This window comes from Crocodylus porosus, unplaced genomic scaffold, assembly GCF_001723895.1.
Source record: "Crocodylus porosus isolate Cpor-Errol unplaced genomic scaffold, CroPor_comp1, whole genome shotgun sequence".
Lineage (NCBI taxonomy): Eukaryota > Metazoa > Chordata > Crocodylia > Crocodylidae > Crocodylus > Crocodylus porosus.
Genome location: NW_017728943.1, coordinates 79,948,189 through 79,974,442, shown reverse-complemented (window position 1 = coordinate 79,974,442; position 26,254 = coordinate 79,948,189). Strand labels below are relative to the sequence as shown.

The window sequence follows — 26,254 nt, the reverse complement described above, 5'->3', positions numbered from 1 at the left end:
TGCAAGGCTGCTAAGGGAGGCAAGCAAAAGCCCTACTTAGGATCTCAAATAAAAAGTGCCCTGATTCATTAGGGGTCATGAGCACCCACAAAATCATGGACATCCAGGAAAGTGCTGAGAACTTGGCACCTCTGAAAATCTAGCCATTTCTACTGAGGTCAAACATTTCAGTATCTAAGTTGGAAAATGTCTACCTGCTTTTGATAAAACAAAGGGCATACCTCTTATTTCTTTTGCAATGTTCTTTTAACATATTTTCACCCCAGAAGCTACGGCTGCCTACTGAGCTACTGAACTGGACATTCCCAATGGTTACATAGATTCATGCTGGCATTAAAGAATGTTGGGCAAATTTTCTGTGTTGTCTTCTGGTGAAAGGCAAGGCAGGGTGGCACCTTAGACACTAACTGATTCAGAGAGGTGACAGCTTACCTTGTCAGATGCTATGAATGGACTTGCAGAAAGCAGGGGGTCTAAATAGAATAGAATTTAAATACAAAGGATGGGGGGGGCACTGCTGAAAGAGGCAAAGGTGGGTTGAATAGATCAATAGGCAATTAACCCGCAAGGCAATTAACCCATTTGAGGAACATTGGAGGCAAAAAAGCTAGTCCAGTAATGGGTAAAACTCCATAGCTTCTGTTAAGACCATAATTAACACAATCCAATCTGTGGACAATTTTGGCAATAGGACTGTGGTACTCTATGTTCTGTTCCAAATGTCCCTTTGCCATTTGTTTGGTGACATACAGAAACCTGCCCAAACACTCCTCAGGCACAACACACAGCAGCATCAGACACCATGTATCAAAACTTGTCATTATTTTGCAAGAAAACTCCAGAGAAGAGATTACGCACAAAAGATCACTTTATTCCTCAAATCACACCTACATTATTCTTGTAAAGGTGCACTTCTAGTTTTCAACATTTTAAATATATATCTATATTTTTTCCTGCATAACCTACATGTTTTAAAGGAAAAAACACCCCTAAAATAAATACAAAGCATAACAGTTTTACTTTTAACATGTGCTTTGAGCATTGTCTGGTCCTGCATTAATTCGGGTAGCTGAAGGTGTATTCAGCAGTCTCCCCCTCTGATATGCTTGAAAAAAAATCCAGGGATACTCTCCCCCACTCCCCAAAATCGCCAGCTTTTAAGACAAGCTGTTAATCAAATACTTAGGCATGCTTTGATTGTCTCATGCCAGTATTACAATTCTATGGTCTTTCACTACAAACTCACACATCTTCTTGAAGATAAAATTTACGGCATAACTGTGATGTCTCCCTTTCTAAATAGTCATAGAAAATTTCACGTTACAAACTAATTGTTTTGTACATACCAGCTGGTAAAGTTCCAAAAGCAGCAGGGATTCAGTACTAAAGAGGTTTACTGGCTTGACCAATGCATAACTTAGAAGACCAGACAGTTCCCAAGTTATTGATTGCATAACTGCAGCACAATCTGGGACTGGGGTTCTACTTAAAACCTAATTAGGCAAAATGGTTAGAAATGCAAATACACTGTAGTATAAAAATGTCACCAAGGTCATAAGAGCATGCTGTGGGTGGAAGTATTCCTACAGGATAAGCACAGTTCACAACAACTGCACGACTTCTTTCAACAGCCAGGCATTGTGGACTGACAAAGCAATTTTTATAGAGGGTGTCACAGTTAAAGAGAGGCTACAGCAGTCCAGTGCAAACAATGTCATGCTCCTTCGAACACATGGAGGAGACTGGATAAGGTAAGTGTTTTATTTGCCATGTGGCACCGTCAGAAGTCATGCTCTTTTAAAGGTTTTCGTAGAAGGAGAGACAAGTATGAGCCTGAGTGGGCCTGCCTGTGAACTCATCCCAATTAGTACCTCTCTCCGGAGGAGCATTCCTGAAACTGAAGTCATTATATGGTGGGCTGGTTTATCTAGATATTCATGGGCATTTTAAGAGCCCCCAAGGGCTCCATCCTATAGCACTGACTTGAACTTCAGCTGATCTCTCTTCACAATAAGGTCTGAGGTAGTTTAGAATCAAGCTATGGAAGCATAGGACCATGAAACCTGGTAAAGAGAAAAGGTGGCACGGAGCAGCAATGCACAAAAATCACCCTCATAGGGTACAACTGGCAACTGCTTCTTAGGGAAAGAACAGGACCAGGTATAATGAGTTGACTCTAAGTCAGGAAAGAACGGCACTGACAGAGATGAGTGGAGAAGTTCATAACAGATCCTACACACATAGAGCTTGGCTCTAATGTTTCTTTTATGAGCTTTGAAACAATGGCATTAACAGTCATTCCAGAAAGAAAACCCAATTATTTAAAACGATAATAATGAAACTCAGTAAAAGAGTGAAAAAAATATAAGAACTTCATGCCTCTAGAATCTTAGTTTACTAATGACTAGATGCTGGGTCCTAAGAGAAAGTCATATTTCTCAAAAACAAACTAAGCTGTTAACCTGATACCTGAATCTAGAGATAACTAAACTATCTTCTCAGTGTATGTTGCTCTGGAAAGACAAATCAGCGAATTCTTTCAAGATTCACTCTCGCTATTGCAGCTCATCAGACAAACAGCATTCACATGCGATAGATAAATTCACCGTTCATGGCATCTGCTGTGTTACAAAAGTGAAGAAAAGCTGATGTGTGTGCTTAACTTTTAAGCTATGGATTTCCAAACAGATTCTGATCCTGCCTTTATTGATGGCAACTCTGTTTCTGACTTCAAGGGTGCTGGATCAGAGCCACAGCAGATTATGAAAACAGAGTTTTCAGAAGGGTTAGTGCTTCCCCCATGGTGGGGCAGATTAGGTTGGATATTGTAGGCTAACAATTATCGGCTTTCGGACTCATCATACAAATTCGGAAGTAAACAAACTGGAATTGGCATACTTTACTCAGGTACTTAGCAGGAATGTGAACAGCACTTCTCTAATTGATCAACTTCCAGAAGAACATGTAAAGAATAGTGCTAGGGAAGGCTCCAGCTAAAGCAGCATAATGTTTAAGTGGAGGGAAGAGGAAAAACAACAGGAGCAATGAATCAAGACACAAGTGGAGGAATTGCACCATGTGAGGCAAATGTGAGGCAAACAGAAGTGACAGACACACTTTTTAAGCCACATATTATATGCCTGCATGTTTGCAACTACAGTCCAGGCTCTTACCAAATGCCACACTGCTAATAGTACACATCTATCCTCAGAACATATGGAGTCCAGTGAACTTAATTATCTCTTTAAACGTTCATTCAAAATGTTTACCACCTAAAGCCAACAATAAAGTACATTGTATTTGTACAACATGCCCAAACTAGGAGATTTGAACAACTTTGCTACAAAAATATCAGAGGTGGACAAACACAAATGTCAAAACAGAATCTTATCAGTCCTCCACATCAGGTCACAGTATTTTGGACTTCCCTGCAAGCATCTAGCTTTAATTGTGTCATTATAAATTCCCTTTGCACCCTAGGATGAATCTCTTCCCATTTTTGATAACACTCCTATGTTTCTTAGGCAACACCCCTATTTACCTCCTGCACTATACAGTCCTGAAAAGTATAAAACAGAAGAAACCTGCTTCAGTTGCTTTGCAATGAGCTCATTAGCAATTGCTCTGAAGGTATAGTTTCTCAGCATGTCAGATTTCTACGAGATCTTCCTATGAAACATGTCATTGTCTACCAGTGACTGAATTAAGCAAGAAACAAGAGACAGACGAAGAAGATACCAGACAAGATCTGTGGCAGATGGTACTTCAAGGGCACAATCAAATGTTTTCATTAAAGGAGAGTATTTAATAATAGGAAACCTCTTTGCATCACCTATCTGTATACATAAAGAAATACAGTATGTACTATTTATCACTGATCACTCACATGGCCATTTTAACTCAGTAGGTAACTGTATAATCTAAAACTTGTGATCATGCAAAATGAATTATTTTCTTCTAGGTATGTAGGTTCACTACCATTTGTATAGGGAGAAACTGCAATACCGTTACCAAGTCAGATTACATGGCACATGGTTGCAAAGGTGCAGGCACTGGTCTGAATAATGAGGTCTGTACAACCCTGCTTATCCACAAGTTGCAGAAGACATCTGACACTTCTGGATAAACAGTATGTTGTTTGAAAGGGGTATTTAAGTCAACTTTCTCAGTCTTCTAGATTCCTTAAAACAGACACTTTTGTTGATGTGTCTGCCAGCTTTCATGACTCATTGGACAACAATGAAAACCCTGCAGAAGCCACTTACATTCTGTTGAAGTGAGGTCTGGCTAATAAAGATGGCACACAAAGTTGGATGGGCTGAGGTAATAGCATGGAAACAGATCTAGCAGAATTTCTGAGAGCGAAGCTGTTTTTATATTGCATCAACAATGCAGTTTCATAAGCAGCTCTTCCTCCTTGACTAAATCCCAGGGCCTGTAGTAGCAGATGGGGGCCCTGTTTTTGCCTTCTCTGAAAATAGTAGTTACCAACCATAAATATTTTACTTGATATAATCTGAACTGCAATTTTCATAGCATTTCTATAACAGATGCATTTCAATGTTCTGAGAACAAATATAATCCATCATTCTATTAGACTGGGGGTGGAGGGAAAAGAGATAATTCTCTGATGTCTGACTGGGTAATAATGATGAACATCAGTAGGGTATTATTACTCTCAGAGTAAGGTTAGTCATTCATTTACTGAAAGTAACTAAGTCCTGCATGGTGTGTAACTGAACTATTAGTTGTAAATTGTAGTCATTTTATTGGGAAATGGCAGGACCTTTCAGTTTCCCACATAAGACTCCTACATGTCACAGCCACTCTTTTGGACTCTCTAATATGAATGACAATATGATTTCATAAGTTACAATATTTCTAAGCTTTTAAATGTATAACAGATGGCCCAAATCTGTTCTGAGATATAAGCACACATCCTACATGCATCAAAGCATTCAAATGAAGTCTTGTATTTTTCCAAATGGTAGCCATAAAAACAGAGGACAGAGGTAGCCAGGGTGGCATATATGCACTTCCAAAGTGCCCTTACCAAAACTCACCCTTATATGGAGAATGTGGATCACAGCGTAAAACGGCTCATGTGGGATTTGCACTTTCTGTTGTCCGCATTACTGTCTTGAAGATGGCTAGCCACAAATTACTCTACTTTCTACATAACATACAGCCAAATCGCCAGTTCCTATCAGTTGGACAAAACATGAAAGTGCCCTTGGCTTTACTGTCTCAATGTTGCTTAGTTAGTTGCTCATGTTTTCTGTGAAAATAAATTTAGTGCATTTTATACTCACTTGCACAGGTATTAGTCTCTTGTGTAGCGCATATACACATCAACTAGTTACATAAGGTAAAACTGGGTGGTGATTTGCTGCCTATCAGCTGCTCCATGGTAACTGCATGTGTGCAGACTCTTATCCCAGGGAAATAAAAGCTAAATTACAGGAGTTTAGACCCCAGTGAAAAATGTCTGTTTTACCTCAAGCTAACTGATTAGTAGTTTGGTCAAATTAACACAAGCTAATGTTTAATTAGACACACCACAAATGTTTGTTCCGGGATCCAAATGTCTCTTCCATGTCCTGATTCATCAATGTATCCTGGAATAAAGGGTTGTGGAGCCTTTAGATTAGCATTCACAATTGTATTATTTAAATTAATACGCAATTAACTGAGTTATAATGTGACCAAACACTCTAGCCTAGACAAACATTAATAGCTATACAAATAGAAGATTATTTTAATCAGGCCCCCAGGACCTGTAAATTATTTCTGAAATACGTTTAGCATTGTAGGAGCTAATATGACTGTACACATGCATACAAGTCTTACTCTTACTAGCTTTGATATTTACCTATACTGCAGCTATCACCAAAGTATCTACTTAAGCATTTACTCCTAGCTCATCTCTATAGTGTTTGAACATCTTACACAATTATATAAGGGGAACTAATACTGTCTTAAAGGAAAATAATGTGCAATATTCCTATTTGTCAGAAAACCTAAAAAGTGCCGTGTAATCTCTGATCCTGCATTGAACATTCTTGGGTGGGCATAATATACCTTCTGGACAAGCAGAATTAGTATTTCTTTTTAATAATGCAATAATAAACTTAATTAACTCAACCGTCTGCTATCTTCATTGACTTTGGGTATGTGCGATATTGTTAAACAATCAGGGGGATATTAAAACTTCACATCTGATTATCTGAAGTAACCCTAGAAAAATCCGTTTCATTTACCTACAGAACTGGAATTACTGCTAACATGACCTTTTCCTTTCTTCCTCTTACGGGAGCCTCCCTGGGACAGATATGACACACAAAATTCTCTAATGCATTATTATAATAATTAAAAAAGAGTTAAGGAGAAGATACATTAACTGCATTTTAATTTTCCAGCATTACTGATGAACACTGAGCTCTAGCAGAACTTGCTGCGAGGATAAACATGCAGAATTGATTTCTGCAGAAACAGAAATAAACGTAGTTTTAAAAGAAGCAAACTTCACTGAAAAGCCACTTTCCCTCCTCAACAGAAAGGGTGATTTCTCTTCTGTGCTAAGTCTCTCACATCAACCTTGGATTAACTTGTCTCATTATAATTCAAATTGAACATGCCATTTTGGCAAAAGGTAAGATTAAAATAAAAAGAACATACTACAAAAACAAATTCCTGGAAGAAAACAAATTTAATTTCCTTTGCTTTTAACAGTTTTCTTCATTGTCAAAAGGAACTTCTTAATTGAAGTCTTATGAAATAGGGAACCCGTCTCTACACTGCCAAATATCTCTCTATAGACAAATAAAAATACTTGTTTATTTCACTGGTGCCCTGCATCCCCCTGCTATAGAAAGCCAAAATTATATTTTTGTTTCTTTCTAAATTAAAGAAAGCCTAAACTGATCTTTCAGGAGCTTGTTGGAGAACTGAAACAGTTTGACAATAGTTTGAAAAGAGATCTGAGCAATTTTTGCTCAATTCAAAAACCCATTTTCCCAGAGAAATCAGTTTTACACATAAAGTCCTATTCTTGTTAAAAACATGTCAGCTTTTTTTTTTTCTTTTTATCAAATGTTTCTGGGAACAAAGTATTTTTAATGTATTTAGAAGAAAGAGTCACTTCACTGAACAGATAAACTTTACAAGGTAACACTTCTGAGCTCCACCCAACTTAGATGCTAGTCTACACTGAAGAAAAGAAACAGAGGAAATGAAATATGGGGAAAAGGGGCAGAGTTTATCATCATTGATTTCAAAATCTATTTAAGTACTAAACATGAGTAATGGCTCAGTGATGATAACTGAAGCAAATGCCACTGCTAACAAAGACCCACTAACAGAACTATGTAACAGTCTCTGTCAGAAAGCCAAAGCACATCTGGCCAGTTCTATTCCATCTCAATCACAAACATGCATATATGGCGTGCAGTTCAGAGTAGTTATAAAATATATCACCCCTCTGAAGTAGCAGACTTTCTAATGTTATAGTCAAATAACACAATTATGATTTTAGTTCTTTTTACCAGGAAACAAACGACAAAACAGAGGTATAGATAGGTGACACATACAAAACTCGGAGTTTAGTAAAGCAGCAATCACACACTGAAGAAAATATTTAGAAAAAATAGAGGAAGTTTACACTAAATTGTAAATTAATTCCTTGTGATAGCTTCCTTTTGCTTCATCAATGGCACATTATACTGAGAACAGAATATTCATGGCATAGGAATATACAAGGCAATAAACAGAATTTGTGGGCATTTAAATGAGTAAAGCTGAGGTGCTCAATAACTATGAAATTTAAACCCCACTAACAATATTCCTCTCATATAAGACTACGGGATTCAAACCACAAAACAGGAAATAGCAGGAAGATTTGTCCTATAAAGTTTTGAAAACTCTGTGTTGACTCCGGATGCACTTCAGAGAGAGATCAAACACCTCATTGTCACAAAAAGCAATTAAGGGTGTGGGGAAAAAGGCATGATGTAACTGGAAACCATGCTACCACAAGACTCCTATATTTCTAGTAATTTGTGTCAGTAATGGTTGATATCCTGTCTTTGGATATTAGAAGGTCGACAGGTCCTATTGCTTTTTGCTTTGAGAATCATTTGCACATTGACTGTGCTATTCAGCTGATATTTCAGATTCTTCATACCTCAGCAGATGAAATAAGAAATCTATAATATTTTTATATCTTTGATCTATTAAGAATCAAAGGACAAGTTTAAAGAAAATAACTAAAAGAGGTGTTCAGACCACTGGCTTTTAAGGTGTTTTTGTTTTTGACTCAGTTGTAGTCTACAAAATAATTGTGCATGTCTGGAAAGTACAAATCTTGCTTTTTCCTTGTGACAATTTAAGCTAGAGAACAACTGGCTTGGTTCTATTTGATTCCTATATTACATTCCCTACAAAGGTAAGAAACAAAATGCTAACAGCACTAGAAAATAATGTCCTTTTCTTTATCCACAATCTGAGAATAGTGAAGTTAGCTATTAATTTATTTGTAGCCTCTTGCCAGTGCTGTCAGTTCTGAAACTGAAGGACCAACCCAAGAAAGATAAGGTACGTCCCATGCATCTCAATAGGTCCAGCAAAGACTATACTGAGAGTATGGAATTATTCTTTTTGTGTTTTTAAAGAAAACTTTAGTCTCATTTTGTTTTTTACTTCTGTACTTGAAGCTAATGAACAAGTTCTGTACCACTTACGTGGTCTGAATTTCAGCATAGTCAGAAAGTTGCGGAATGAACACATGGCATTCATCAGCCAGGGCTGGCTTCTTACTCAGAAACATCTCATTACCCTGACACATTTACACAGCAGGGCAATGAGAAAGGGATGGCACATATCAAAGTGTAGTATCTAATGCAATGCTTACATGCCTCCAGTGAGAACTATCATGATTCAGGTGATGGTGAGAAATGATGGGCAAATATCAAAAAGTCTAAAGATAGGCTTGGAGATTAGGAAAGAAAAGCTATTACCAAATTCTTGACAAAATTATTCAACTTCATAGGAAATAAATTAGTGTATATCTTTTCTTCTCTGTTAAATATCTCCTGCTTCTGTCACCTTGCTCAGTATTCCTTCTTGCTTTTAGCCCAATTGGTGTTCAGCAGAGAGAAATTAATTCCACTGGTATGATAAGCTGATATATCAATACAGCAAAAAGCATATGAGTCATTATATATCACTATGCTCAAGAAAAGGAAAGTTGCATGCAATTTAACAAGCCCTAATCTGACATGTTTTTTTTTTACTCTGGTAAAGCTATTTTACACAAAGGGGAAAAAATCCTTTCCAAGTTGATAAAACCTGGACAGCAGATGCTCCAGAAAACATATATATCCTAAGGACTTTTGCCACTGACGTGAGTATTTGTATAAAAGTAGAACCTCTTCTTCACACACTGGCAAGACGATTATTCCACAGTGCTTTTGCTAAGAGGCACACAAACTGGAGATTAGGGAACCTTGCATGACTCTGGGTAATAAGGCTCAAGATAAGTAAAGAAGTAGACAATCTGATTGAATTGTGAAAGATAGTTAACTCTGGGATGTAAATTACTAAAGCAAGAGCCAACAAGAGCCTGATCTAACTGTAATAGTCAAATGAAATCTTTTTATGAAGATTATGAGAAAAGCTTATAAGTGGCTTTCTAAATCCCTAGCTGAACATGACAGTCTATTCTTTTCTTGGAAAAAAAAAGGTTTGACTGCAAATTTTCCTTTTTGTATTCCTGGCTCTGCTCTGCAGCACATCAGTGATATAATTCATACAGCTGCTTTTCCAAACAAAAATAACCAATTTTAAAATCTACAACAATTTTTGTAGCAATGAAAGTTTAACTTGAATACTCATTTTTAAGAGGGACAACAACTCTGTTTCTTAACTTGGAAGTTAAACTAAGAATTTTCCACTTGAATATATGTAAGAAATGACAATCTTAACTTAAAGAAGTCAAACAGGGTAAGAATTAATGAACATCTATGAATTCATTTGTCCATGGGGGGTTTTCTTGCCATTTTGGTGCAGAGTTGAGTGAAGTCTGCCTCTCAACAGGTAGCCCTTCCCTAATCTATTTTACTTAATTTGCTACAACCAAAACACAAGTATGACATAGAGTCAAAATGATTTTGAAAATGGCTTACCATTTACAAAGGAATATGGATTGAGAATAACTTAAAAAAATAAAAACAATCTATGTTTTATAGTGATGTGTTCCATAAAGATAAACATTCTCTTTGCTGATGGTTGCCTTCAGGCAACCAATACTTATTTCATATCCCTTCCATTCTACTGTTCGTACACCATTTTTGTATTCCAACATGGCTCTGCCTTCTATTTCCTTCCATTCTCCTTGCCTTGGTTAGATTAGAGAGGTAAGGTGTTAATGGGAGACTTGATGAAGATTGAAGACCTATTTTCTTCCCCCCTTCCCCTATGATCAGCCTCATTTGAGCAAACTGAGGAGTATGAAGCAGCCCCTTTGTGTCCTTGGGAAGCCTTTTCCATTTCAGCATTTCCAGCTGCTGGACATGGTTCCCTTTGTTCACTGAGAACAAGGGAAAAGGTGCCCACCTAAGAAGGTTGTGAATAATTTCATATTGCATCATTGGGGCTGCAAAAGCTCCATTTCAATCTCCTTTATGGCTGGTGAACCTGCAAACGTGAGGTAGATCCAGGGAGGGAGTGCAGGGAACTCGTGCTTGACGGTCTAACTGGGTGAGAAACAAGCTGTTGTCCAACAGTCCCCAGCTCTGTTGCTGCCACTTCCTCGCTACCCTCTTCCTTGTGAGTATTGCTCTGTGCTGGACACTCAAAATGCACACAGTGAAACACCTGGGAATAAATGAAGAGATAAAGCAAAACAATTAAACTTCAGCAAAAGTGTGATCTGAATTAAATGACACATTGAAGTGTGCAAGCAACATCTGTCCCCATTAAAACAGTACACCAAGAAGTTAACATTTTGTATTTGGGTTTCAGAAGCATTATGAAACAATGAGACTAAAGCCTGTGTAACACCCTGGTTTACACATCTTTTTTTCTTGTGTTTAGTCTAAGGTGTTAAGCCTGACATCAGGAAAACTGTCTGGAGGTAGACAGAGATATTTTTATGGTCTATAAACAGCATTTCTTTTGCAAAACAGCGTATCAAATAACAATGAAAGTGACTTAATTAAATCTCAGAAAAAGAATGAAAATCCATATTCTCTATGAATAAAAGTTAAATTGTAATGCAGATGAAGCTGTCTCATAATTGGTATCTCTGCAATGACTTTGCAGACAAAGTATCTTGCAGCATATAGAAATATAAGATTTGCCACTGTAACCACTTTTTCATCAAATGCTGCATCTCACTTCAAGTAGCAGGCAAGGTCAACTATTTCGAGATGCACCTGGTCAGTTGAATCAACAGTACGTAAGGGAATTCCTTTCCAACCATTCAGGTAAATAGCTTAGCCTGATAGCAAGAAATTAGTCACTCTAAAACCCCTTTCCTATTTACTTATGTGATACTTATTCCTGTAGATATTCAGTGGGTTCTTTTAAATGGTACTATCATTGTTTTTCACAATGCCTTCTTCAAGGCAATGAACTGCACAGACCATGCAAAGAAATCTTATTTATTTATTTAAAATTTGCTGCCAATACATTTTATTCAGGATGTGGAGACTTGAAGGCTTGGAACCCTTTTCAAATGTTGAACATTTCAAAAGGGCACCAGCTGATTCAGCCTAATTGTTATGTGTGAACAAACAGAATGATTCAAATGATGCAAACCTGCTCCAATTTGAACACTCCTTTACCAGGGGTTAAAGTTGGAGTGGGTTTGCTTGACTCGGTCTCAGCTTGTTCACATACAATTAAAATAGACCAGCCACTGCCCTTTTGAAACGTTCCCCTTGTGAAAGGGATCAAACTGTTCGAGTGTCCACACCCTGAATGTCCCCTTGTTCTTCTGTCATGGTGCTGTCTGAAGAAGAATGCCAGAGCAAGTTTTACTACATCACTATTTTGTATATTTATATCATATCTCTTTTTATTCTCCTCTTTTAAAAAATAGTTTAAAATTTCATCTTGTACACACATAAAACCTCTAAAACCTTTTGCAATCTTAGGCGTCCTTTTTCAGGCCTTTTCAAGTTGAGCAATAATCTTTTTGATGCAAAGTGGCTAAATCCAAGGACAGAATACAAGGCGTGGACAAACAACTGATTCATGTAAGACCATAAGACCATTATAATCTTCTCTATTTTTTTGCTACCCTCTCTTTAATGCAACCTGGAATCCTATTAGCCTTTTTGACTGTCACTGCACAAGTGCACATTGAGCAGACATCTTCATTGAGCTGTGTGTCTACAATAGCTCCTGGATCTTTTTTTCTGAGAGGTGTGAGCTAATTTAGAACCCAACAGCGTGTATGAAACCCACAGAGCTTTATTCACAGTCACTGTGTTATTGTGTCCTTTGTAGCTTTCTCTTATTATAATTTCCTGTCTCTTCCTTGGTGCCAGAATTCTTGCAATGCAGGGGTTTTTCTTTCTTTTTTAAAATTTTGTAATCTGTCCTGTTATTTTCTCTCAATTCTTGGCGTGATATATTTTAACATGTTAGGTTGGTTATGGTTTTTTGGGGGGGGGTTTGTCTGTTTGTTTTTAAACAGACAAACTAATCTCTGCATTGGCACGTATGTTGCTAGGATGCCCCTCATGAACGGAATTTCTCAAAGACTAGAGGTGCACTGATATATCGGTTGCATATTGAATTGGCACCAATCAAAGGGAAATTTACATTACTGGCTACTGGCTTTTTGTGGCTGTTGTAGCCAATAATGTTCTCCAATAAATATAATTAACTATGCCTTCTGACCAGGGCCCCCAACACCCAGGTCCCCTTGGAAAATAGTGGATTTCCCTTTGCAGGCAGGCAGCATTCCAGCCTGCACAAGGTCCTGCTTGAGCTGCCAGGAATAAGATGCAGAGGGTGCCTCATGCATGTGTACAACCACACGTATGCATATCACCAGGAAAACAGCTGGGCAGTGTGGACAGCAGCTCCCTGCAGGTAAGTCTATGGAGGAGAAGGGCTACGGGGGAGGGAAGGGGGATGGGGCGGGGTGCAGATCAAGGCTACCATGCTGAAGGAGGGATTGGGGCGGGGGCTGGGGCTGAGGGCACTGCCCAGCCAGGGCAGTGCACGGGACAGGAAGCAGGACAGAGCAATGTGCAGCTCACCCAAGTAGTGTGGCTCCCCATTACTGAGCACACCCCCTGGGGGAGGCATAGGTGGTGCATATGCCTCCCCAGATTTGTGCGCAGGATGGATGCAAGCTGCTCACTGTGGGCTCGGGGCTCTCTGCTCTGCTGCCTCTGCCCCAGGACCCCTGCACCTGCTGCGTGCCCACTGCCTGCTTGGCAGCAGTGGGGGTGGTGAGTTGTGCCTCCTGCTGCTGGGTGGACAGGAGACACGTGGCTGACATGGGGCTCCTGAAGCAAAGGCAGCAGAGCAGAGAGCTCTGAGCCTGCAGCGGGCAGCCTGTGTCCACCCTCACCGTACTTGGCTCTGCCTGCTTAAAAGTGTCCCAGCACTTGGAAATGGTGGTGGCAATGCTTGAAATAAAGCTTATTCAACAATCTTGAACACTGATACATGTGACACCAGAGACTTCTGGAGCATGCCAAAAAAGGTTTATTTATGCAGTACATTTTAAAGTACTGGCATAAATAAAGCCGCTTTTTTTTTTTTGGTGGGCGGGGGGGAGCAATGCAACCAAATTGGTTACTGGATCAGTATCAACCAATTTGACGAGTGAATAATCAGCTATCAGTATTGGCCATGAAAACTTTTATCGGTACACCCCTATCAAAGACTATAATTACTTGTCACGTTTTTAGGTGTTTGAAATAACCGCTGTTCTCATTTTCCCAGCCTCCATTTTTAGTACTGGACTTTGTGGAAATGGACTATAGCTCATCAGTACATCTCTGTAATACACTTCTTTCCTTCCAAAGCAGTCTGGTCAAATGGCAAGGGCACAAGTTTGTGACAGACGAGATTCCATGCTTCTACAATATCCTACACTAACAGTGTTTCTCATCTAAGACTTCACCTTACATTTAAATTGTGATGCATATTTTTATACAGTATACCTATTGCTAACCTTTATCTGATACCAGTCCATAAAACCAGAAATACATCGCTTCTAAATTATAGCTTTCATTTTTACCATTTCTCCTTCATACCAGGCTCTAATGACCATCCCAGCATCTGCTACATTAACATCACTGTAGATTTAAGAAGTGTTTTATTACTGTTCTACTTTAGCATACATAAAGCAGCTATGAAAAAAAGGAGAAATCCAGAAGCACAGTCCTGAATGCATCAATTCCAGCCAGTATTTGATTTACATACATAAACACAGTTATTGGAAAGCAAATAATAATGCAGGCACTTCTTTATGAAAGCAGGGATATGGGTCTCAGCCACATGATCCAATACAAGAATCTACTGGACTTCTTGTGGAGATTTTATGAAAGTCTCATGTGCAAAGGAGCAGAGCCAAACTTTCTACACTAGGAAGGTAGATTGGGGAGGCAAAGTGCTTCAATTAGACACTGAAGTATCTCCCTCAAACAATTATGGGAGAATGCAAGATATACCTAGCCTCAGTCTACCACAGATCTTATCTATACTTGTTAGCCATTATAAACTAATAACAACAAAGCCAAGTAGGAATAATTTTTTTCTTAGTTAAAAAAGCAAAAGGATGAAAAAACCCCCCACCAAGAAAGGTGATGAAAACATTCTTCACACCATAACATACAAAAATGTAACATGGGGTGGATGAAAAAGTTTACAAGGATTAAACAAATACATTCACATAAGAAGCTCAGTGTCAAAGAACTCATATAACCACGCAATCCAAAACACAACCTGTCCTGAGAAAAATATGGGAAAACTCATAGGTGATCATCCCCTAAAAGCCAGCAAATCCTTGTGCTGGTAGACCTAGGGGGATGCAGATACTAGAGCTGAGGTTTATAGAAACTATGCTATCAATGCCCCATATGCTTAAAATTAAAATTGTTTCAATGAGGAATTCTACTACTTAGGAGCAACTGTATCTGGTTATTTGAAAGAGAAGAATTACACAAATGAAGGATGTGCCCAGATTAATTTGAAAGCAATAATGCACTAAGTAACTGAGATAAGGAATCCTAGAGGAATTAAAGGAAAGGAAGAGAATAATTATAGCTTGAATATGATAAAGGGAGTAAGTGAATGAAAAAAAATTGCCACACAGCACCTGATTTGAATGATTAAAACAAGGAGGAGAGATGTGAATAACCAAAATAGATCTGTGATGGGTGTAGAACAGTAACAGTGAAATATTAATGGGCATCAATAATCTAGACAAACTGGAACACACTAAACAGAAGGAATACATTGAGTAAAACACTTGCAGGCACCCTGATGAGAACAGCCAACTGGTTTGCACTAAGCAAAGGAGGAACTATGGACCCAGTCCTGCTCCTTTTGAAGTCAGTGGGAGTTTGGCCATTAGGCTTCAGTCAGGAAAAACTATATCCCTTTAAGAAAAGTAGTCACTGATACCTGAGAGTTAAATAGACACAATTAAAAACCAGAAAGCATACATTTTGTAAGAAGGTGAAAAATGTTTAAGTGAAATCAAAGGAAGAAACAAGAGAGGAGAAATGGGCTGTGTTAAAAGTATATTAATAGATGTCTGCCATCTAGTGATAAGCAAAGTAAGAAGAACAATCTTAATCTGAGTTAAATGAAGCAAAATACAACATAGAAGAAAAATAAAGACAGAATAGGTGAAATATTGAACAAGCTCATAAGAACATTACAGAATTAAACTAGAGAGCAGGAAACTTAGAGGTGAAGAATAAAAGGAAGACTCATAAGAAGTTAAGATAAATGGTAAGAATAGCTTGGAGTACATAAGGAACAGGTGGTCACTGAAGAAGGCAGTAGGGTCTTCAAGACATGATATTAAGGGAATTTGTCAGAAGTAGTAAATGTTGCTAAAAATTAATGAATTCACTGCCTGCCTCTGTATTCACAAAGGAAGATGAGAACCAGATGAAAGAATTAGACATACATTTACCATGTCTAATAAAATACCACAAGAAATAAGGATCTTGCTGAACTGATAACAAAATGAAAACATGCAGAGACTAACAAAACTTTGGAGTCACATGAAATTCATCCCCAAACTCCACAGAAAACAGCAAATGTTAACATTCTGCAGACATATTGCAAATCATCTGGAAGCAGAAAAAGTAGTGACAGATTCTTGTGAAGCTTCAGCTTGTGTAATACTTATAATTAAGCAGGTCTTTTAGGTTTTAAGACATCTCATTCAAAACATGCAGGTGCCAGACCTCCTTGTACCAGGCTGCAATTTAAATTAGGATATTTTCAAGATCACAAGATTTATTTGTGGATTTTTCTACTCAACAGTTCCTCATACATCACCCTGTACATCTTCAACACACTTTATCAGCACTGACTATTTAATTCTCACCAATCTGTCTAGTAGATTCTCCCAAGTATTATTCATTCTGTTTTAAAGATGAGGAAAACAGGAAATAAATGTCACTTGCCCAAAACCATGCAACATGGGTAAGGATTAGAATATAAGGGTGAAATTGTGGCTTTGCTGAAGTCAGTAAAAGTTTTGCCATTGTTTTCAGTGGGTCTGGAACTTCATCCAATGGCTTTTGACTCCTTGACCCGTGTTCATTCTACTGGATTATGCTGCTTCTTTAGTTTGTTATTCATAGACATTCATAAATATTAGGGCTAGAAGAGACCTCATACAATCACTGGGTCCAGCCTCTTGCCCAAAGGGCAGGAAGTCAGTTAGGGTCAAAGGATACCAGCAAGATAAGCATTCAAATATTTCTTCAACGTGTCCAGAGTAGGTGCTTGCACCACCTCTGGGGGGGAGTCTATTCCAGGTCTTGGTGTTTCGGACAGTAAAGAAGCTTTTCATTATGTCCTGCCTAAAACAATTTTGCAGGAGTTTGTGACCGTTGGACCTCGTAATCCCTTGGGGTGCCCTGGTGAACAGCTGTTCCCCCAAATCCTGATGCACACCCCTTACATACTTACAGGCTGCCACCAAGTCACCCCTGAGCCTGTGCTTCTCCAGGCTGAAGAGCCCCATAGTTCACAGCCTCTCTTCATAAGGCCTGTTCTCTTGCCTTCTTATCATGTACGTGGCTTTCCTCTGGACTCTTTCAGGCTTCTCCACGTCCTTCCTTAATTGTGGAGCACAGAATTAGATGCAGTACTCCAGCTGCGGCCTCACCAAGACCGAGTACATCCTAGTACTCGGAGGAGGATGACATCCTAGTCTTGCTTGAGATACATTGGTAGATGCAAGCCAGAGTTTTGTTCGCTTTGCCAGCTGCAGTATCACATTGGTGGCTCATATTCATCATGTGGTCAATCATGACCCTCGAGTCTCTTTAAGCTGTAGTGCTAGCAAGTGTAGCACTGCCAAGCCTATAACTGTGACGTGGGGTTATTCTGCCTCCCCCCACCCCCAGGTGGAGCACCTTGCAATTCTCTGTATTGAATGCCATCAGGTTTTCATCTGCCCACCTTGCAAGCCCATATGAGCTGGAATGGACTTCCCTTGTGCTTCTAGGATCACTTCCTTAAGAAGCAACCACTCATCATGAACTCCTCTCCCTGTCAAATCATGGGTTCTCAGGGCCTCAAGAACAAGCCTCCTAAGCTTATGAAAGTTGGCTTTCCTAAAGTCGAGGACTACTGCATTGCTGGCTGATTTGCCAGCTTTGTGATGGAGAGTGAAAGTGATCAACTTGTGGTCACTGTCACCCAGCCTTCCTTTGATTCTTAGGCCACTGATTATATCATCCCCTTTGGCCAGTACCAGGTCCTGCAGCGCCTTACCCCTTTGTTGGCCCATAAACTTCTTGAGACAGGTAGAGCTCATCCACCCATGTGAGGAAGCTTTGAGACTGATCAGATTTGGCTGAGTGCTCTTCCCATGAGATGTCCGGGTAGTTAAAGTCTCCCATGACAACTATGCAACAAGAGTGTGCAGCCTTGGCCAGTTCCCTGGCAAATTCATGGTCAAGCTCTTGCTCCTGCTTTGGAGGTCTGTAGTAGACTCCTACCATTATATCCCCTTTGTCATGTTCCCCTTGTATTCTAACTCAGACGGTATCCAGTCGTCCTCCTTGAATGTCAGTCTCAGCTTGTAGGGATGTGTGGCTCTTCTTCACATAGAGAGATACACCCTTACCCCTTTTTTCAGCATGATTTCTCCTGTACAGCGTATAGCCATTTATACCCATAGTCCAGTCATAGGAGGAGTCTCACCAGGTCCCCATTATCCCTAGGAGATTGCAGTCCTTTTTGTTTAGCAGAAGGTCTAGTTCCTCCTGTTTATTCCCCAAACTCCTGGCATTAGTGTACAGGCAAGCAAGTATGCCATTGGAAGACCTAGGCTTCCTTGCACTCATGGAGAAGCTCTGTTCTTGGGCTGGGGTAGGAGTGGGTTCCTTTGAGCATCCTAACCTGCTGATTTTGCAATATATATTATATTGCAATATGTTATATTCTCATACAAACCATAAAATGCAGCCTTTTTGCCATTTTTACGTTTGCCAATTCTGACAATCCCATGTGTTGTCACATGTGCTTTTAACATTCTTAAAATCCACAGTAGACACAATCTAGGGAAATCTAGAAACTACAGATTTGCAATATTAATTTCCATACAGGACAAAGACAGTGGAAACATTAATCAAAGCTAAAATATAAGAGTACCTGGAAAAGTGTGAGTTAATGAATTCTGCATGCATTCACAGAAAGGAGATCACATCAAACAAATATCTTTTTGAAGAGGTAAAATTGTGGATCAGAGAAAGGCAGGCAGTAAACATCATTTTCTTGGACCTGAATTTCTGATACAGTGCAGCATGAAAGACAAAAGTTAGGCATAAAAGTTTAAAGCACGAGTGCTTAACTCCTTCTGCCCTGATTTGTAACTGTGTGTAAATTCTGCTGCTTTCATGGATTTTTAGAACTAAAGTTAAAATAAAGAAAAGATAAAGGACCTCACTTGCACTAAGGTCTCTTCAGACTGCTCTGAAAGTGTCAGCTGGCACTAGAATAGGTGTAAATTAGCTTTGTGGTGTTCAAACTGGCAAAAAATATAATTTAATATGCTTTGACGCTGTTTTGTACTTCCAGAGCAGTGTAGAAAGGTCTTAATATAAATGAGAATTATGTCCTAAGAATAAGGATGCATGCAAATGGAAACAGTACAAGGTACAGGGAGGAGACTACCTGGGGAGAGAAGTAATTTTGAACACTGTATTTTATCTGAGACTTGGAAGGAAAGATAGATGAAGGCTTTAACAGATGATGAAGAACTGCTGGAGGCAGACAAAAGACATACAGTGTTCACAACTCAGTAGCAGTGGAACAGGCAAAGCAAGCTTATTGTATTTCAATGGGAGAAAAATATCAGAGCTGAAACTCAGGAAGAAAAAAGAAGTGACGGTAGCCGAAAGACTATGGGGAAGTAGACGGCAAAGGGCTTTACAAGAAATAAAACAGAGGGATTAAACATTTTATAAACTTGAGGAAATTTCTTGTGGTCTTTCTGAAGAGTCTATTGAGGCCATCTTTCGGATATTGCGCAAAGCTCCGAGTACCTTACTCTGAAGAGGTACTCTGGAAATAGAAATAATATCAGGAGTACAAGGAAATGATCAATTTAAAAGCTGGAGAATCTAGGTACACTCTTTGGAAAGGAGAAGCTGAAGATGGAACCTCATGGATTGCTGATTAGTTAATACACACAGAAGCAACCAAGCCCAGCAACAGCTGCAATGCATGTAATGTCTTTCTAGCATTCTTGAACAAGAATATAATTTTCTTGTGGAAGAGGAGCAAAATAATTATTAGGAACAAATTTACATGGAAATACAGCTCTTAATGCCAAAAGAGTGAGAGGCCTCAGTGGGCATCATGGCCTCAGTGCAACCTTTATTTACAGTCCTGTCTCAAGCTACAGTGTAGATAGTTATGCAATGAATTTGCACACATGGAAGGAATGAGAGGCAAAGTTCACTGCATAAACTGTTTACACTATACATAGCTCTTTAGAAATGTTCAGGTGCCTTTAGATGGTTACATTAGAAAAGTCTCTGGTTCTTCAGGGTGTATGCCAACTTTAACTATTGAAGGATAGGAAAAGTCCTGTAAGTAGATTATGCTATACTTCCTTGAAAGCTTCTGATACGGTATACCACTGGTGATAAGATACCAACTAAATGCATCATTGACATGATTCAGCTAAGCAACAATTATGCTCCTAAATTACTGCCAGTTTCATTTATGGTGCATTTTATCTCACAGTTTTTATTACCAAACAAAGCCCTTGCTGATGAAAATGAGAACAGTTAGAATAAAATAAGAAAAAGAACAGGTGTTGAATAGGTTGAACCAAACTCATGAAGTCTTTTCTCACTAATACTTACAACAACAAATCGAGATTTAATCACAGATAGGGTTGGAAGATGGTCAACTGGCCAGTCAAATAATGTCACTCCAGTAATCTGTTACAGCAGTAAGCAGAGAGCAGTGGGATGCTCCACCTGCCCCAGCATCTCAGCATTCGTGAGTTGCCTGGTAACTTAAGATATGTGGAAAAAACATTAAAGCTGTGTCTATGTCCAAATCGCCGAATCTTTCCAAATCGATTCGGAAGGTTCTGATTTGATTTGGAGAGATTAAAGGGTATCCTGATTCTATTCAGATTTGGAGATTCAGCCACTGAATCAGGCTGAATCACCACCAAAACGAATCAGGGACCGAAGCTTCGTACAGCCACCTATGATAACCATGTAACAGTCATCACTTGCTGGCTGATTTTTTAACACGCAGATCTAAAAGAAGTACAATCTCGTTTAAGTATGATCTTCTTGTAGAAAACAGGATATTAGGCTTTTATTTATTATCAGGGGGATTTAATACTGTGAGATAAAAAGAAACAGGCAGGGTTTATGTTACTTTCTCCAGTGCCCATGTGATATGGCCTGCTAACCCCTGCCTTAGAGAAATGTTTAATAATGTCCTAGTGAAGGCGACAACACATGAAAGCATTCTGTTTTTATATTTGCTTGTGAAAGGACTTATGCTCTCTAGAAAGATGATGACAAAATTCCTGAACACTTGAACAAAATGTACTTCCTCTTATTGACTAGAATGCCTGAATGTATTAAGAAACACATGCATTTTAGACAGCATTAATAATTTAACATAAAAACTGGGCAAATTTTATATTTCTGTCAGGAATATATTAGTTTTTCTGTACTTAAAATCAGACCTTACCTCATTAGCTGTGTTGTGAGTTCCAACTATTCTGATGAAGGATGCAGGTTGTCTGTCAAAAGTTATTGTTTGCCAAGATCTACAAAAGGCAGAGGTACATGTGGTATTAGGCAGAGACACTACAGGTAGCAGTGAAAGAATCCATTCAAGTGATAATACAGGACATCATTTAATAAAGACAGAAGTGGATATTATTTTTTCAAGGTCTGAATTTCTAGCACTCTTGATTCAGTTTAGATTTTTTCAACTGTCCTGACTTCATGCACAATTCTGTACTACAAATAATACAGAGGAGTAAAGCTCATGCTACTGTTAAATACTGTTATAAAAATAGTAATAGGAATCATTATGAGCGAGACGTCTAAAATATCTACGATACTAAATTTATCACAAACTTCACTAACAGAAATACGTGAGGAAAAGCATCTTGTTAACTTGCAAGAAGAGGCCACAGCAAACACCAGATGTGGACTAAGGGCCACGCCACACAAGGCACTTATTATGCATTCAATTCACTTAAAATGACAGCATCTTCAACTTCAAGCAGTTAAATTCATGCAAAGTGGGCTTGTATTGTAACAAACATGACTTTCCAGGCAAGGAGCATCTCCAGATCACATTAAGTGACACATTTTGAGTTACCATTGGCCTGCTCCATGGAGACAATATGAACAATTTGTGGTTCTCCAGCCAGAGCCGACCCTAGGGGCGTGTGGGGTGTGTGGGGCATATTAGGCTGTGCAGGGGAGTGGCAAGCGGTTGGAGCACAGAACATGTGGCAGCCGGTGGGGTCTGTATAGCATTGGGGGAGTGTGACCCTGGCCTGCATGGTACCCTGAGCACACACTGAAAGGCTCAAGATTTGCTGAGGCTTGCCATTTTTGCTCGAGCACTCTGCTGCAAAAAGCAGTCACCTAGCTTTGTGAACGAAATTGAACCAAGGAATGCCTGCAGAAGAGCTGTGAACTGGACTCACAATGAGATGCTGGACCTCATCATAATCTGGGGTGAGAAGAGAACCATCACCACTACTGCCAAGGGCGGGAAAGGCACCAAACAAAGCCAGATGTTGTGTGAGTGCATGGCATCCTAGATGGTGACTTGGGGGCACCGGCAGGACTAGCAGCCGTTCTGCATCAAAATCAAGAGCATGAAAGTACACTGTGTTTGGGGCAGGGACACCAACAAGGTCTCAGATGTCATAAGGAGCATGGTCCCCTACCATGAGGAGCTAGCAAGGCTTCTGGAGGCAGACCATGCCATTGCTCCTTGCCACATCATGTATGGCACACCTGTGGGCCTGGTACAGTGTAACGATGATGACAGAAATGATGATGGAGCCCTTTTTCTGCTGTCTACTATCAAAACAGCCATGAAGAGCATGAGGAGATGTGCTCACTGGAATTGTTCCCCACCCAGACTGACCCTAACTCAGATCCAGTACATGACAGGGACAGCTCAGACAAGGCCCTCACTTGAGCAAACAGACACAGACAACCCAGTGCAAGCCACTGGTAAGTTTCAGCAGATCCAGGGGAAAGGGTGATTGCCACCCTCAAAGACATGGCTGGTAGCAGTCCTCTACATACTTCTTTGGGGCCCAGGTGTGGATGGGTCCAGATCCAGGGAATACTATCATTGTTCAGGTCCTGGCATGGTAGCTGCCTCTATAACCCCAGGGATACTGGGTGCTGCTGTTTCAGGCGGCAGTGAAAATGGTCATGCTTTATGATTCCAGGTCTCTCTCTTAGATTGGGGTCATGACAAGGGCAAAAAGATGAGTTAGCATGGGAGGTGGGTGCCTTCTTTACAGGAACATCTCAGAGGGGAGGCAGGGGAGACGTTAGCTAGCAGGTAGCTGAGAGAATGCTTACCATGACACAGTCCTGATCTTGTTCTGGTTGCTCATGGGAGTGAGTTTGCTGGGAAAGCAAGGTGCTCAGGCTTTCCCTCACAATATCTTTAAGTTTGTAACAATTTCAAAGTCTTCCCTGCTATCAATGTGCTGTTGTCAGCACACTTGCAAGTATGTGTGGGAATCCAGAACCAACACATATTATCTGCTAACTATGGAAACATACTCAAGATCTCTTCTACAAGGTTTACTCTTCAGTGTTAGGTGTGGACTGTGAGAGCTTGGGAGGTTTCAGCATGGATGCTACCCCAAGGACATGAAGGAACACTCCTGCTCAGAGGATGTCCCATAGGGGAAAATGTTGGTAGGATCACAGAGATCAGATGCTGAAGGACCTTATGAGGTCCTCCACATGCAGAGCTACTACTGAGAGCTGGCTTGTCACCTATGTGCACCAGCAGGACTAGTCAGAAGAGTTCTAAGAGCTCTTCAGCAGACTTTTGTAACTGAGGATTGCTAGGTCCTGGAACTGATGCAAGGACTGGTGAGGGGCTCAATGAAGGTCCAGGAATTGACCCTCTATGCCCATGTGTCTCTTTGGTATGTCATAGTCATGCAAGTCCTTTATCAAGCAACTTTATAAAAATGAAAAAACACCTACTCAACACATTAACGTGTTACTTATCTTCATTATAACATAGTTAAATACACTGCCTTCTATTATGGAGGACAAGAGTTAGAATCTTATTGGAAACAACTCACTTTCTGTACTTTTAAGGGTCCTACTTACTGCAGAATGTCAGGGAGATATACAGTCCATGTAGTTTAAGCAAACACTGGTTTTATATTCAGCAAAAACTAAGTAAATTGGAAGTGTAATCAATTGATATTTTTCCCCTCATTGATTCCAAGACTGAAAATGGAATACAGTATGTTGTTTACTTACAACAATGAATAAAAAGCTTTGCATGAACATAGTGCAAATCAGCTCCCACACGTAAAAGAAATCTTGTTTACAGTTAAAAAGACTAGGTTTCTTCATTACTGTAAGGTCATCTCTGCATCATAATTTTTAAAAATAAAAGCACTTCCTCCACTTTGAAGCCATGAAATCTGACATTTACATCATAATCATATTCTTGAACAGGAAAAATTAATTTGCAAACAGCATGAGCAGTGTTAATCTTGTGTTCCATATTCTGTATAGTGTAAAATCTCTCCCTCCTAATAAAACAGGGCAGGATTACTCCAATGAACAATATGTAAAGCACCTTAATTCCCATCACTCCCTTATGCACATAAATCACGCTGAAAGTAAAGCAGAAAGAACAGTAAAGAGAAATAAGACCTGAAAGTCTCAGTTTAATAGCAATCTTCTGTTATACTGGATTAATATATAATCACATTAGAATTTAGCATTTATTTTCACTTAACAGAACCTGAAGGAGAGATGTAGACTTTAACTTTCAGCCAAACTAGATTCGAATATCATTACAAAGGGACTTGAATGGTAATAAGTAGTTAATGCAATTTGATGAACTTACTGAAAAGGGGAAAAAAATCAGATACCATTTTCTTAAATGTATTCAGGAGACGTTTAAAATTTGTTCATAGGAAAAACAATATAGTATCAGATTAACTGATCGGCCTGTCAGAGCCAGTTTGTTATAAGAGCTTTGCTGCTGCCGGTTTGACTTCAGCTAGAGTTTTACCCCAGTAGAAAACCATCATAATCTCTTCTTCACAAAAGAAAACATTGCTCTGACTGGTTTTACTGAGGTTACTGAAGAGGTTTCCGTTAAATAACTTATGATTTTAAATAGGTGAAATCCTAGTCAGGTCTCAGAGGAACAATCTCTATCCTATGCAGCTTAGGTTCTTCCTGTTTCAGAGAACTGCTTCTTCATGGTCCAAAATGACACCTGAAACCAGCTGGGACTATTTCATTGACTACTCTGATACTCTGTAAGTCTGAGAAGATGCAGACAAAAAATCTCCTTGCTTCTTGAGTTTGTTTCACCTATTCTGACAGAGCTAGAGTCAGTGAACCTAGAGGGCCTGTTGCAAAGCTTATGTATTTCACCTAAGGCTTTTGCCTGAAGTGTCAACTATCAAAGTTAATTTTTGTGTTGTATTTTGGAGTGTTTTAACTTACACTAATAATATTGCTGTAGTTTGCATTAATGTATGTATTTTTGTATCTTTGTATCTGCACCATGTGTGAGAGAAGCCAATCAAAACGATGCTGGAAAGACTAGATCTATTTACTAGTGAGGTACTAAGTGTTCCTGGCCTGTAACTAAGAAAGCTTGTCGTGTTGTGATCTGGAAAAAGGCAGTTCAGGGATTCTACTACAAAAAGTGAGAGGAAATATACTCAGTTCAGGAGCAGAGGTCAGGTAAGGCAGTAGGGCTGTGCGAAGCTTCAGGTACCGATTCAGTTCAGAGGAGATTAGGCCCGATTCAGTGGCTGAATCTTCAAATCCAAATTGAATCAGGAGACCAATAAAAAGGTCCAAATTGATTTGAAACTCTCTGAATTGATTAGGAAAAGATTCAGAGAGCTTCAATGATTTGGGTAGTCCCTGCCTGCTGCAGCAGGGAGCTGGATCCTGACTAGGAGCTAGCAAGCAAGGGGTGGGGGGGGGGCTGGAGGAGCACCCCCCAACCCCCACCCACTCTCCCAGCTGCCTCATGGCTGCCCTGCCTACCCTGGCTCCCAACACTTTGAAAGAAAAAAAAAAAAAAGCCCCAACTCACCAGGTCCTGCCCGGAGGAGAGGGGGAGATCCCTGCTGCCCCCCACTGCCCATGCCATGTGGGGGGCTCTACCATGAGCTCCCTGACCCGCCCCAGTTCCCCCAGTCTCCCCCATGGCTGCCCTGCCTGCCCCAGCTCTGGCCCTTTAAGAAACCCCCCTCCCCCAGAACTCACCGGCTCCTGCAGCAGCCTCA

General features: G+C 39.8%; 1 protein-coding gene across 2 annotated transcripts in view; it reads right to left on the bottom strand.

Annotated features, from left to right (window-relative positions):
- Positions 1–854: 854 nt before the first annotated feature.
- The window catches only part of BTBD9 (BTB domain containing 9), a 275,559-nt gene continuing 250,159 nt past the window's right edge, over positions 855–26,254 (bottom strand). Inside the window, exons 10-11 of one of the 2 annotated variants that reach the window (XM_019549626.1) lie at positions 21,448–21,526; positions 855–10,872 (exon numbers count right to left, since the gene is read on the bottom strand). In XM_019549626.1, the coding sequence (XP_019405171.1) occupies positions 10,678–10,872; positions 21,448–21,526 (274 nt within the window). In that variant the 3' untranslated portion in view covers positions 855–10,677. The remainder of the gene's footprint in view (positions 10,873–21,447; positions 21,527–26,254) is intronic. The other variant, XM_019549627.1, reaches the window with a different exon arrangement.